Source organism: Haliotis cracherodii, unplaced genomic scaffold (assembly GCF_022045235.1).
Source record: "Haliotis cracherodii isolate W230 unplaced genomic scaffold, xgHalCrac1.p SCAF_5, whole genome shotgun sequence".
Classification (NCBI taxonomy): domain Eukaryota; kingdom Metazoa; phylum Mollusca; class Gastropoda; order Lepetellida; family Haliotidae; genus Haliotis; species Haliotis cracherodii.
This window is the reverse complement of record NW_027266308.1, coordinates 64,462,626-64,477,303: the sequence shown is the minus strand read 5'-3', so window position 1 is coordinate 64,477,303 and position 14,678 is coordinate 64,462,626. Positions and strand designations below refer to the sequence as shown.

General features: G+C 41.6%; 1 protein-coding gene across 1 annotated transcript in view; it reads left to right on the top strand.

Annotated features, from left to right (window-relative positions):
* Nucleotides 1-12,493, top strand: part of LOC139442749 (autophagy-related protein 2 homolog A-like) — a 73,490-nt gene extending 60,997 nt beyond the window's left edge. Inside the window, exons 37-44 of the mRNA XM_071223634.1 lie at nt 277-378; nt 720-1,048; nt 1,384-1,453; nt 1,581-1,663; nt 2,616-2,737; nt 3,328-3,482; nt 4,981-5,127; nt 5,688-12,493. Coding sequence (XP_071079735.1) covers nt 277-378; nt 720-1,048; nt 1,384-1,453; nt 1,581-1,663; nt 2,616-2,737; nt 3,328-3,482; nt 4,981-5,127; nt 5,688-5,921 — 1,242 coding nt within the window. The 3' untranslated portion in view covers nt 5,922-12,493. The remainder of the gene's footprint in view (nt 1-276; nt 379-719; nt 1,049-1,383; nt 1,454-1,580; nt 1,664-2,615; nt 2,738-3,327; nt 3,483-4,980; nt 5,128-5,687) is intronic.
* The last annotated feature ends 2,185 nt before the right edge of the window (nt 12,494-14,678 follow it).

Below are 14,678 nucleotides of genomic sequence, written 5' to 3'. Positions count from 1 at the left end.
TTGTATTTAGACATCATGAAATTAATATTTTCAAAAGTTATACATAAATAGGCAGAATTGTGTCTTAAGACCAGGAAAGCATACTGGCTGTTTGAAACCTGAAAAATCATTACATTTTTTAAATATGTTTTGGACATGGAAAGGATATATACAGGAAGTGAAGTCAGTGAAGACGGCCATTAATAGAGGTCTCCGCAAATATTTGTCCTCATTGTCATGCTGTGTTATTGTGATTCTACCTCTGAGGCATCGTGTTTCTGTGTCCGTGTGCTTCAGCTGGTGGTCAAGGCTCTCCACACCCGGCCGGAGTCGTCCCCCATCCAGCAGGAGTGTGCCCTGCGGGTGTCCCTCCTCCCCCTCAGACTCAACATTGACCAGGTGAGCACCAGCTAGTACACTCACTAACACAACAAGCAGGCAACATGCCAGTATGTCACTGGATCGTTGTAGTCAGAAAGGATGGATTAAACACGGAAATTTGAAATCACAAAAATGTGTGAAAAAAGGCCTCCATAGCCAATGTTTCTCCGATATTAAATATAATAATGATGGTTTAAATCACATTTATTTTGTATATAATTTTGTTACCGGAGCTAAATAGGTTAAATCACAAAAATATGGCTCCTGAAAACCAAATTAGCTCAACTAAATATATAAATAATAGTCTCTACAGTACACAGTTCGGAACCCTATTCACTCAGTCAATGATTTACCCACAGGATGCACTGTTCTTCTTGAGGAAGTTCTTCATTGATCTGTCCGGGGGGAGTGCACCCTCCCCTCACAGCAAGTCCGTGCCTGTCCCCGAGAGTCCAGTGGGGAGCCCTAAGCCAGGCACCGCCTCCTCCTCCACCCCCCCTGCTCCCCCCGCCCCCGTGATGGCCGTCAATCTGAGCCCTGAGGAGGAGTCGGAGCAGGACCAACAGGACCTGCTCATCATGTTCGATGAGATGAACCTGGAGTCTAATGCTGGGCTAAACCAGGAGCTGACAGAGAGCACATCATCATCCACGGGATCGGACCATGGGTCTCAGCCGGTCTTCTTCAAGTTAGTAGGACTCAACAGGCTCTAGTCATCAACAAATTCATTAACCTGTAGTTTACTTGAGATGTAGAGAGATTATTAGGATTACCATTCACATGAAAGTAAAAGTTTATCAGCATTTCAAACTAATTTGACTTTGTTACAGCTGATTTCTTGTTGTGTGCAACTTTAATGCATCTAGAATTGACTGACTGTGGGATACTGGGGTACCCGAAAGTTTATCAGAAAAGAATTTTTTTTTTTTATTCGTTTCACAAAATTGATTGTTTCCATCTCAGACTGTATTTACATGCTTGATGTTTGAGGCTGGTTTTGTAGTTGTCACCTTCCTGTTCCAGGTCTTTCATATTTTCACCAGATGTGCCAATACGGTTGGACTACCATGGCAAGAGAGTTGACATGGAGCAGGTGAGAGGGGCCCTTTAAGGCACCTTTTTGTCATTTTCTACCTGTTTGTATAACATGCATGTCAATCAATCTTGTATAGAGAAAACTCCTGCCTACAATTCTAACGGTAAATTTTTTTTTTAAACAGGGAACATTTGCTGGATTGTTGGTTGGCCTTGCGCAACTGAATTCGTCCGAGCTCAAACTGAAGCGTCTCAACTACAAGCATGGGTAAGCAAAATTTATTTGAAGATTATCATTAAATATGAAGTTTCAATTACCGGTACAAAGACACTTTGTAAATCTCTTACTTATTACTATCCTGAATTTATGTTCTGAGCAATGTAATTGTAGTCCCCAAACAAACCAGACTAACGGAATATGTTGTTTCTTGGTCCCATGTAGGTTAGCCAAGTGTTGTTTCAAATCAGGATTAGTGAGTGAATGTTGTTGCCTCAGTCAGCAATATTCTAACTTTATCACAGCTTCAAATTGACCGTGTGTGTGTGTGTGTGTGTGTGTGTGTGTGTGTGTGTGTGTGTGTGTGTGTGTGTGTGTGTGTGTGTGTGTGTGTGTGTGTGTGTGTGTGTGTGTGTGTGTGTGTGTGTGTGTGTGTGTGCACGTGTGTGTGTATTGTGGCTTTTTGCTTATGCCACAATATCTTTCCTGTCATTTCTATGCAATTGGTATATTATGACATGTATCAACAAGGTCAGCGAGTCTGACCACCAATCCAGTTAGTCATGTCTTACTACAAGCTTGGGCTGCTTAAGACCAGTTGTAACCCAGGTTGTTGTTTTTTCCAAGTATTTTCTGACACATATTATTCCAACTGGCAATAGCTACTGGTTGGTCCCTGGGTTGAATTCTCATAGGGTCCAGGTAGCCCATGTATCCTGATCCGGGTCCACTTACACATGGCGATCTTAGCGCTGCGACTATCGTAAGCCTATGTTGAAGTATGTGAATTACGACTCAAAGCGCAAAAAGACATTTGTGCAAATGGATACAGGTCAGTTACTTAAATTTGCTTCTCTCTTCAGCCGTGTCCACTAGCACATAGTGAACTCAGGGCTGCAACTATTGTAAGTCTATGTTAAAGTATGGGAGTTGCTACTGTCTAAGCACTAAGATGACTTTGTGCAAGTAGACACGGGTTAGTAACTTGAACTTCTCTGTGCAGCTTGCTGGGCATGGACAAACTGGCCAAGTATGCTGTGAGTGAGTGGCTGAATGACATCAAGAAGACACAGCTGCCCAGCATCCTGGGGGGAGTGGGGCCAATGTACTCCTTTGTGCAGATAGGTGAGTCGTGACACTGTGTATTGGTAGAACAGCTACGTCCGGGGGGGGAGTGGGGATGATGTACTCCTCTGTGCAGATAGGTGAGTCATGACACTGTGTATTGGTAGAACAGCTACGTCCTGGGGTGGGGACCGATGTACTCCTTTGTGCAGATAGGTGAGTCCTATCACTGTGTATTGGTAGAACAGCTACGTCCTGGGGGGGAGTGGGGCCGATGTACTCCTTTGTGCAGATAGGTGAGTCATGACACTGTGTATTGGTAGAACAACTGTGTCCTGGGGTGGGGACCGATGTACTCCTTTGTGCAGGTAGGTGAGTCATGACACTGTGTATTGGTAGAATAGCTACGTCCGGAGGGAGTGGGGCCGATGTACTCCTTTGTGCAGATAGGTGAGTCCTATCACTGTGTATTGGTAGAATAGCTACGTCCTGGGGTGGGGGCCGCTGTACTCCTTTGTGCAGATAGGTGAGTCATAAGTTCACTCGACACTGGCTTCACTCAAGTGACTAAATTCCCAGATTGATGCGACACTACTTGAGAGCAGTGAGCAACAAGCAGTACTCATGCACTCTATGTGTCTCACCTCCAGTGCATGGCGTGAGGGATCTGTTCTGGCTGCCGGTGGAGCAGTATCGCAAAGATGGCCGCATCGTCCGTGGGATCCAGCGAGGGGCAAGTTCCTTCACCACGTCCACGGCCATGGCATTGCTGGAGCTCACCAACAAACTGGTGCAGTCCATTCAGGTGGGGACACGTTTGTTTTTGTTTTTGTTTTTTGTTTTTTGGTTTTTTTCTTATTCAGTTCAGTTGGTACAATTATGATCATGTAGGTGGTATAATCACATTATATATGTACAGCATCAGACTTTAACATTAGTCAAATGTGATAACAATGAGGGACCTGATTTGTTGTAGTGGGTACAAGTTGCTCTAGTGTCCAGCTGTATGTGTTTACTATCAGGCAACTGCAGATGACTGTCACCCTTTAAAGCACGCGGAATAGGTGTTCCCCTAAACCATGAATAAGATTGAGTAGTATAGACGATAGGGATTCTGGACAACCGACCCTGGGCCCTAACAATGCATCCATGGGGATCTTAAGTTTATACGAATTATGTGATGACGATCCATGCTATATTTTGCTAAGCAAATTTTAGGAACTGCTTAGCATTGTTAGGCTTGGTCTGGCCCAGGGAGGGTGGTCCAGAATCCCCATCGTCTATACTACTGATCAATTAAAATCAGACCTTAGTTCTCGGTACCGCTAAACAAAGATGTGAAGACATCCCATTACAGGTTAACTGTTAACTGTTAACCTTTCATCCGATCAATCAGTGCATTGCTTACCAGATTATGAAAGTGACAGTCGGAATGTGATTTCTAATCATGCAATCTCGAAAACTTTAACATGGGGTATTCCGAACGATAGTTACGGGTTTGACGACTGAAACCTTACAGACCATCTATTAGCAATTCCAGAATGTTTTTTTGTTCAGGTTTCAAATTTGTAATTGTGAATTTGTCAAAATATGTTTCGAAGTGTAGTCGCCTATCTGAAATTTGTGCCGTAAAGCACGAGAAAGCTGCCTTCTGATTGGTCATTCCATTGGTAGGTCAAAGTTCGTGCAAGGTCTGTCTGACGTGGACCATAATGGGGGGTCCTCAGATCTTTGTTTAGCAGTAGCGAGAACTAAGATCTGATTTTAATGAGATTGTACTACTGAATGATGTACAGATTTCTTGATCCTAACCCTAGTCAGTTGTCAAACTAGAAACTGAAACAGCATGTAATCTTGAAGTGATCTATTGAAACCATGATCAGTTGGGAATAATGAAATTTATTGACATGTGTTTTTATATACATTTTATGTATTGACAAATTCTTGCTTGACAACGGTATAAGGACCTATACCGAAACTTCTTGCTTGACAACGGTATAAGAATTTATACCGAAACGTGAAGCTTGACAACGGTATAGGGATCTATACTGAAACGTCTTGCTTGACAACAGTATAAGGATCTGTACCGAAACGTCTTGCATGACAACGGTATAAGGATCTATACCGAAATGTCTTGCTTGACAACAGAATAAGAATCTATACCGAAACGTCGCCTATACAGTAGTTAAAGAAGTTGTTATCCAAAATTGTGTCTACTTTGTATTTATTAGTGGGGTAAGAAATAATGTCTGGTGTCTGCTTGTTTTATTGAAATGTGCATTCCGATTCCCTCTGTACTCCAGTATGTGGCCGAGTTAACCTACGACATGTTGTCCCCGGGGCCAAGTGTTCGCAAGGCTGGCACACGACGCCCAAAGCAACATGTCCGCCGTGGTCAGCCATCAGACATGAGAGAAGGAATGACCAATGCCTACATTGTCATAAGAGAGGTAGGTTAGTTAATCACAGAATCACATAAACAGTTATTTGTAATTATGTTGATATAATTAAAGCAATTTTGACAGGAAAGACAGTTATTTTCAACATCTTCTTAAGACATAATATGCAGATTTGAAGTCATAAAAGATGAAGCAATAAAAGTAATATTGTACACTTTCTACATGTTACTCTTATGCTATAGAGACAGGACACGACTAGTCTGCTTGCTGGAAGCCTGATTTTATAGTCATTGTCATTTGATCTAGAACAAAGATATTGATAAATATTGCCGCACTCAGCAATATTCCAGCTATATGATGACAGTCTGTAAATAATCATGTCTGGACCAGACAATCCAGTGATTGACAAAATGAGCATTGATCCACCCAATTGGGATACGATGGTATGCATCAACCAAGTAAGGGAGCCTGACTGACTGATCCCGTTAGTTGCCTCTTATGACAAGCAAAGTCGCATTCTACGGCAAGCATGGGTTGCTTAAGACCTATTCTACCTGTGATCTTCACGTATGGAGTTCAGTAATGATGCTGTGTGATGTTGTTTCATCCAGGGTATCTCGGACACAGCCCAGAACCTGGTGCGGGCGGCAACAGAGGAGCAGGAACAGAAAGGGCTGACAGGGGTGGTGGGGGGCGTGCTCCGTCAGATCCCGCCCACCATTGTGCAGCCAGTCATCATCGCCTCAGAGGCCACCTCTAAGGTCCTGGGTGGGATGAGGAACCAGCTCCGCCCCGAGGCCAAGAAGGAGGATGAGGACAAGTGGAGAGAGGGAGACAAGAGTTGATGAGAGTCATGTGAGGGTGTGTGTATGTGTGGTCGTGTGGAAGGTGTGTGGAAGACCTCAGATTTCGGAAGAAATCTCAGTGATGTCAGATTTTAGTTGAAGTTTCGGATGGCTGATGTCATATGTGATGTTGGTTCTTCAGACTGGTGTGTTGTAAGTAGAAGGGACTGTGGAATGATGATGGCTGTTTGAAGATTTCTGTCAGGTCACTTCTTGGCTGTGAAAACCATGATGCTTTCTGGTTGTTGGGAAGGAGGTGACGGCAGTTGCTGGACAACTGGTATTACCTTACACAGTTGTTTTAAGACGGATGTCTTCCAGGAGCACTTCTTTGATGATGATGATGATGATTGTTGAAGGTGTAGTTGATAATTTCTACGTCATCACAGTCCCACAGGAAGAGAGTCTGATGTTCATGTGTGATATTGAAGGTGTCATGATGTTCCTGGAACATTGTGAGATCAACAAACTAGTCTGTAATAGCTGAAGCATGGTGTGTAGTCACTACAGGAGATGCTTCAGCCAAACTGCTGTTGTGTGGATTTGATGTGTGATGGTATGAGATTGTGGGCATGTCTTTCTTGTGAGTGTCATTCACACTGGACTGTGGTTCCCAGGAACATGGCTACTAATTACCCCAGCAATGTACCTAGATCAAGCTATCACTGTATTATAGCTACTCTGTAGTGAAGCCATGCTGTGGTTCCTGGGAACATGCCTAATAATTACCCCAGCAATGTACCTAGATCAAGCTATCACTGTATTATAGCTACTCTGTAGTGAAGCCATGCTGTGGTTCCCGGGAACATGGCTACTAATTACCCCAGCAATGTATCTAGGTCAAGCTAACACTGTATTATAGCTACTCTGTAGCGAAGCCATTGTGGTACCTGGGAACATGGCTACTAATTACCCAAGCAATGTGTCTAGGTCAAGCTATCACTGTATTATAGCTACTCTGTAGTGAAGCCATTGTGGTACCTGGGAACATGGCTACTAATTACCCAAGCAATGAATCTAGATCAAGCTATCACTGTATTATAGCTACTCTGTAGTGAAGCCATTGTGGTACCTGGGAACATGGCTACTAATTACCCAAGCAATGAATCTAGATCAAGCTATCACTGTATTATAGCTACTCTGTAGTGAAGCTATTGTGGTACCTGGGAACATGGCTACTAAATAGCCAACCCATGTTCCTAGGAAAAGCTATCACTGTGTCACAGATACTCTGTGATGAAGCTTTGTTGTGGTCTCGATGAACATGACTTCTAGATAGCCAAATCATGCACCAAGCTACTGCTGTGGTACCTAGGAATGCAGCTTTCACTCTCTCTGCACACACACGTCAAACACCGCCAGCTGTCCCAAGTTGTCTAAGTAGTATTAGTGTGAAGACAACAAGGTGACATCTATACAAAGGTCATATTCATGTATTCGTCTTTCATTCACTCTCTGTGTTGTACATTTTATCAAAGGTCATATGAACTGGTATTTATTTATCTATCCCTTTCTGTGTGGTACAGTGTTGTAGAACCATGACCAATATATTACACTGTTACCGCACCTGGGGTGGGATTGAAGCTCTCTGGTGCCAATATATGAATACAAGTAGGCCTCAAAATATTGGAAGCGTGTTGGCTGGTTTTGTTTTAGTTGAAAGAAATATAATCACATTGTATTAGGAAATGCATGTGTATCTTAATACAGCAATACAATTCTTCCATATTGAGATGCGTAGGCTAGTGCATGCATGTAGGCATCTTCCTGAAGCAAGGAGTGAACTGACTATAAAAGTCCAGTTTCCACCCTTGCCGAACAAGGATGGAATTATTTGAGTTAAATTTTGGTTTGGGCTGGACTAACGAGTCTATGGGTAGTCCAGTCAAAATCGCGTAACAAAATTGACAACCGATTCATGAACAACATGGCAACTGCTGTCAAAATTTTGGTTGATTCCAGCATTTGCAAAGCATGTGTACCGTCAACTAGGCGTTGACAGATATTTTTCAAATGTTTTGATGGCATGTGTGATGTAGGATACTGTGTATGGGACATACAGGACTGACTTCTATTTCAGTGGAAGTATGGGTTGACAGTGGTCTTTGACACTGCAATTCACTGTGCACCCCTTAACCTTCCAAGGATCTGTGGCCTGTTTCACAAAGAGTTTGTAGCGCTATGACTGTCATAAGTCTATGTGTAGGAGTTACGATAGTCATAATGCTACGACTACTTTGTGGACGGAAGACCTGATAAGCTTGAGTTTGAACCCTCGATTAGCCCTATTTATTATCCTTGGTTTGGTATCAACATACCAGTGCCAGCAGAAACCCCAAAGTGGTAAATGTCTAAGGCATATATAACTTGGACTTTTCCCTTAGTTTAATCTGATACTGGTCAAGGCAGCGTTAAACCTCTCACCAACTCACTTCTTCTATGGCCACAATGGAGATGTATGGTTTCTTGTTTCAATGACAATACAATGACAATACAATGACAATGAATACACAAGGTAATCTTAATCCCTGCATGTAAAACAATGCCTAGCAGAACATATTATACAATTTAAACAGTAAATCAACATGTCTGGTGATTTTTTTTTCTCAAATTTCAAATTTATACTGACCAAATTTCTTATCACCCATTCGTTTACCGGAATTTACTGAAGGGGTACAGAGTAGTTTTTTTCGGCGCATACTATTAAAAAATAAATGAAAGAATTCCAAATACGGAATCCGCTAGAGGGGGTGCGCACTATACACATATGGTATATATTAGTGGAGTACTGAAAGCTGATGACTATGCCACCTATACTAGTTCAGACCTTCAAGATGTTTAATGCTGGGGCAGTTTGCTGCAATGGTTAAAGGCTTAGGACTAGAATGTGTATTGTGGAACTGTCAGACCAGATGGCCCATGCATGTATTTGTTAGCTCACAAGTATGTACTGCACATTGTCTGTAATAAACTTGTACTTTTTCAGCAGTTTGAAACCACAGGGCCTTTAACACATTTAATGCTGAAATTTAGCAGACAGCTTCCAACACAGTATTCACAGCAGCCATACACAGAAAGAGGATCAGATGTTCAATATTATAACAAGTGTTTCTCTTTTAGATATAAGTACTGTGCATATTTCTTAGCCATTTCTGAATGTTTTGGGTGTGTGGATTGACATGTAATGTGTGTAAAACTCAACATATATGACACTTTATTTTTTATCCTGTTATAGCCTTTCATGTGATGAACCACAAGTTTTATTTTTTCAAGATGATTCCGAACAATATAGGTGAGCTACAGTGACTTTGGGTTCTTTTTTCTCATAGAAATCATCAGGTTTTATCATTGATGTTTTAAGTGTTTCTGCTTTCTTTGTTTTCTTAAACAATGTACAGTGTATAGAAATTTGTTTTGATTTTCTACCTATCTATAATGGTGAAATTATGTACATCTTCAAATGTCCATCATAATTTCAGTCATAATAGGCTAAACAGTCTCTCTTAGGACATTATTGATGCAGAAATTCAAATAACAAACTTGTTGATGCAAGATATATAGAGACAGCAAGTAAATATGTATGTATACTGCTCCACTTTTGATAGGGATGTTTTATCTCTCCATGATGCACAAGGCTGAATTTCATGTGTCAAGTGTATGTTTAATTAGAATGGCATATCCCAGTATCTCTATCAAAGGTTGAGTAGTATAGTCAGAAGTGGATTTAGTTCACATTCACTTTGCTTCTGAAAGTCTAGAATTTCTTTTGCATCAGTTTTTGCTTTTGTTTATTTTAATATATCATTTTCTATGTAGCCTTAATATTACTGATTTATGAAGAAAGGTGTGTTCTTGGCCTTGATTGTCTGTATTGTTTTGTTATCAGTAAATCACAGCCATGCTACTTTCTGAACTGTGATATCCACCATCCTGTCACATCATTTTGATTCTGTAGTCTCTTTCAACAACGCAAGGGGCACAGGTGGCCAAGTGGTCTAAGGAGCTGTAACTCACTGTGCAGAGTTGGGTCCCTTAGCAGTGCAAGGATCTGCTTGTCATGGGTTAGAACAAAGATTTGACTCAGTTATGATCCTTGATCTGTCAGCACAATACATATGTTTGTTGCTATCGATGTTGACTTGACATGATGCGATTAAAATAGTGTTCCAAGATCAAACCTCAACTCATGAGTCCGAGCTGGTATACAGATTATTGAAAAAGTCTTCTGACTCCTTCAGTATAAATGTTAATGTATTACTTAAGTGAGCAGTTGTTGCGTAACATGTATCGCTGACTTCTTTAGAATGTTGCATAATAGCTGCTATGCTGTTGTATATTGAATCTGCTGACTTGAGTAGATGCCCTGCCCATTTCATGCAGTCAGTGATAGTCACCTGGGACTTCTCTCAAGTCTAGAATTGAGGAGGCTTTATTAAATAATCACTGTACTAGAACTTACATCTACACAATACTTTAATTAGGGATTCCCTACAGAAAATGACAAATTGTGATACTGAAAATGATCAGTCAGCTCCAATGTTACATCAGCTTGCTCTTCAGCAATATTATAATATTGAAAAGCAAACAAAAGGGGCAATAAAGAAGAATTTCATGAATTATAATAATGGCATTTTGGCAGAAATCATCATGCTTCCTTCCAGAATGGTCCAGTCCTCCATGTCATGCCTGGCTGTTGTGGAGTTGTCTGCCCTTTGTCCTGTGTATATCTGCTGTGTGTGAACTGTTGACAGGCTTACCATTGTTAGAACACATGAACCAGTAGTGTAGATGTATTACATGTTCCTGCCTCTAGAGAATAATATTCCTGTTAGTAAACATTCCTGGTCGTAAGTTGATTATAGGACGTAATACGACCTGTGTGTATGTGTGTTCGTATCGGAACATCCTCCAATCCTTTGTCACAAGCACCTGCTGTTTCTTTTCAATCTCATAAAAATCAGATCTTGGTGCTTGGTTTTATGCTAAGATCTGATCTTGGTGCTTGATATTACGCTAAGATCAGATGTTGGTGCTTGCTATTATGCTAAGATCAGATGTTGGTGCTTGCTAGTACACTAAGATCTGATCTTGGTGCTTGCTATTATGCTAAGATCTGATCTTGGTGCTTGCTAGTACACTAAGATCTGATCTTGGTGCTTGCTATTACGCTAAGATCAGATTTTAACGAGATTGGTTGCTGCTTTGTATTGCTGTATACCTGATCGGATCATTTGAAAGGGGCCCACATCCATGTGTATGATTGTATGGAAAGTTATTTTAATAACAATTTTCTTGCTCACCCTTTACATCTTGATATGGACATTACATTTGAATTATTTTCATGTGTTTTTTTGCATTTGTGTTGAGGTGATGTTAGGAAACATGTTCACAATAACGTAACATTCAGTGATAGTGTTTCATAGCTAGCTGCTTTTGTGGATCTTTTCACCTCTTTTATTGAGTAACTTAACATGCTGCTAACATTGAAAATACAAAATGTTGAAGTTGGATATTAGCATGAACAGTGGGTTTTGCGAGCTGGTCCATTATAAACAGGTCTCTCTGTATCTGACTCGTATGGACTAGATAATGTTTACTCATCTGTTAGGGTCTTTGAAGTGGACTGATAAATAAACACATTTTGTGATTACCCAGTAGTTAGTTACTGAAACTGCAATAATGGAATTGGTTATGTTAAGCAGGTATGCATGTTCCTACTTATCGATGCTTCAACATAGTACTGTATGCAACAGGTTCATATACCGACTCCCACTTGTGATGAGAGACATGAGTAATGTGTGTTTCTTCGCCATGTCTAGAGAGGCATATCCAAACCTTGCCATTTTAGCATGTCAACAAATGTCCTAGTGTGAGTGATGGCAGGACCAGTGACCATGACTGTCTTTCAGAATGAAACCACATTTAGTATAGATTTGTCAGGTAGATGATGGACCTTGTTACGCACAGTTGATTATAGGTGTTTAGAAGATGTTGCTCCACAGTTGATAAATATTATCTAAATTTAATGATGGCGACTGAGTCAACCTCAAACCATTTTGTGTTTGCGTTCTATTCAAGCTTCTTTATTCAAGGATTCTATGTTGTACCGAAAATTGTTCTGTCATGTTTGTGATAATTTCAATAATTGTACAAAAAATAAATACAGTTACTTATTAGAGGGGCCTCTGCCGAAATATGAAACCTTGGGCCTGGAGACATCCTGGAGACATCCTGGAGACATATCTACATAGTTCTACAGGGGCACATGGAGGTTCTGCAGTGGGATTTTGAATTCATGACGAGTGGATGTATTTTCTTGTCAGAGTTTGCAAGGACACTTCAGGTTGTTGTTGTTGATTTTTGTTTGTGAGTAAAGATGGACGTACAGTGTCTGGTTGTACAGAAAGGCATGTGCAATGTTCAGTGATACTCGACTGGAGTCACGGAAGGTGGATATTTATGCATACACATCTGTACATAAAATATTTATTCAACAAAAATAAGCTATTTGTAAATGGTATGCATATATGAAGTGATTGAAATGAATGTGAATAATAATATCATGAAGTAAACAGCTGCTTTTTTTGAAAAACATGGTTTTTTTTTATCTTTTACACCATAGTGGTGTGAGCAAATGCCTTATTCTGCAATCAAGAATATTCCAGGTAGAAGCAGTTAAAAGTGAAGACTTGGCCAGGCAATCAAGCTGTTGATGCGTGATCAAGGATCCACTTTGTAACCATCAGATCCTTTGTTAGTGTGTACTTTGGGCAATTGGTAGCCTGGTGGCTAACAGGATCACTCGTTGGGTCAAGCCCATCCTAGCCATAGCTAGGTCAAGGATCCCACACATGGCAAGGTCAAGGATCCCGCGCTTGGCTAGGTCACAATTCCCACGCATGGCAAGGTCAAGGGTCCCACACATGGCAAGGTCAAGGATCCCACACATGGCAAGGTCACAGATCCCACACATGGCAAGGTCAAGGATCCCGCACTTGGCTAGGTCACAGATCCCACGCATGGCAAGGTCAAGGGTCCCACACATGGCAAGGTCAAGGATCCCACACATGGCAAGGTCACAGATCCCACACATGGCAAGGTCAAGGGTCCCACACATGGCAAGGTCAAGGATCCCACACATGGCAAGGTCACAGATCCCACCCATGGCAAAGTCAAGGATCCCACGCATGGCAAGGTCAAGGATCCCACACTTGGCTAGGTCACAGATCCCATACATGGCAAGGTCAAGGGTCCCACACATGGCAAGGTCAAGGATCCCACACATGGCAAGGTCACAGATCCCACCCATGGCAAAGTCAAGGATCCCACGCGTGGCAAGGTCAAGGATCCCACTATTGGCTAGATCACAGATCCCAAACATGGCAAGATCACAGATCCCACATATGGCTAGATCACAGATCCCACACATGACTAGGTCACTGATCCCACACATGGCGAGATCACAGATTCCAGACATGGTGACATCACAGATCTGACAAATGGCTAGATCACAGATCCCACACATGGTGAGATCACAATTCCCAGACATCGCGAGATCACAATTCCCACTCATGGCTAGATCTCAGATACCAAACATGGCGAGATCACACATGAGTATGAGTATGAGTAAAGTTGTTCTTCAGACTTACGTTAATACATGCAATTCTTACAAGGTTTCCAAATTGAAAGCCAAAGGTTAAACCAGTAATATGTTCGTACAGAGCTAAATTGTTAAGTCAGGAAATGACCAGACAAGATAAATAAATAGTCAAAACATTATAGTGAAACACGTTAAATAAGTGGCAGCATCATAAGTCTGTGCACTCATAAATGTCCACAATTGTCGAATGTCTTGAAAGAGGCCTGTGCTCAGTTCTGGAATCCAGCTTCCCGAGGCAAGGGATTTAATTAACTGATAAAAGTCTACCGGTAGTATCCACCCTTGTGGAACTAGGGTGGAATTTCTAGGCTCGATCGAAGCGCCACCATCGGCCATTACGAGTTACGCCCCTTCTATGTTCCTCCTATTGAGCAATCAGATTCCATCTCTCATATCACTTGCATTTGCTTCAAACAAACGATGATGAAGATATATATTGTAATAAAGCCTCGCGAAGTGCATCAAATCACTTGAGCACCTTGATTAAAAGCATGAAAAGATTTGGAAAATAGCTGTCGACGCCCGGTTGACGGCACACATCTTTTGCAAATCTTGCCAGTTGACCGAAATCTGCATGTTGAAATCAGTGTTGTTTACGACCGGATGTCGATTCCGTTACGCGATTTTGATTGGACTATGCATAGACTCGTTAGTCCAACCAAAATATAACTCCCTAATTGCAGCTTAGTTCGGCAAGGGTGGAAACTGGACTTTTACAGTCAGTCAACTCCCTTGCCTCGGGAAGATGTCTTGAATCCGGAATAGCTTCGGATGCTTGCAGGAATTCTGCGTTTTCAGATGGGTATAACGTCTGCGTTTGACAAGTAAATTAAAGGCCGATAATCGCCCTTGTGTCACTCTTATAGAGGTACATACAGCCATCTAGAAACTCCCTACCTGAGCTCGAACTGTCACGCCTGCTCACATACGACTAAAGGAGGCAACTAAGTCTCACTTTCCGTGCAGATTGACTTTTTTTAGACTTTATCTCAGGATTTGAACATTATGCGAACTTGACATACATTTGACTGATGCCTTAAAGGATTCAGCCTTGGATCGAACTGTTTGGGAATATTGGATTTCCGTTGGGGGGGTGG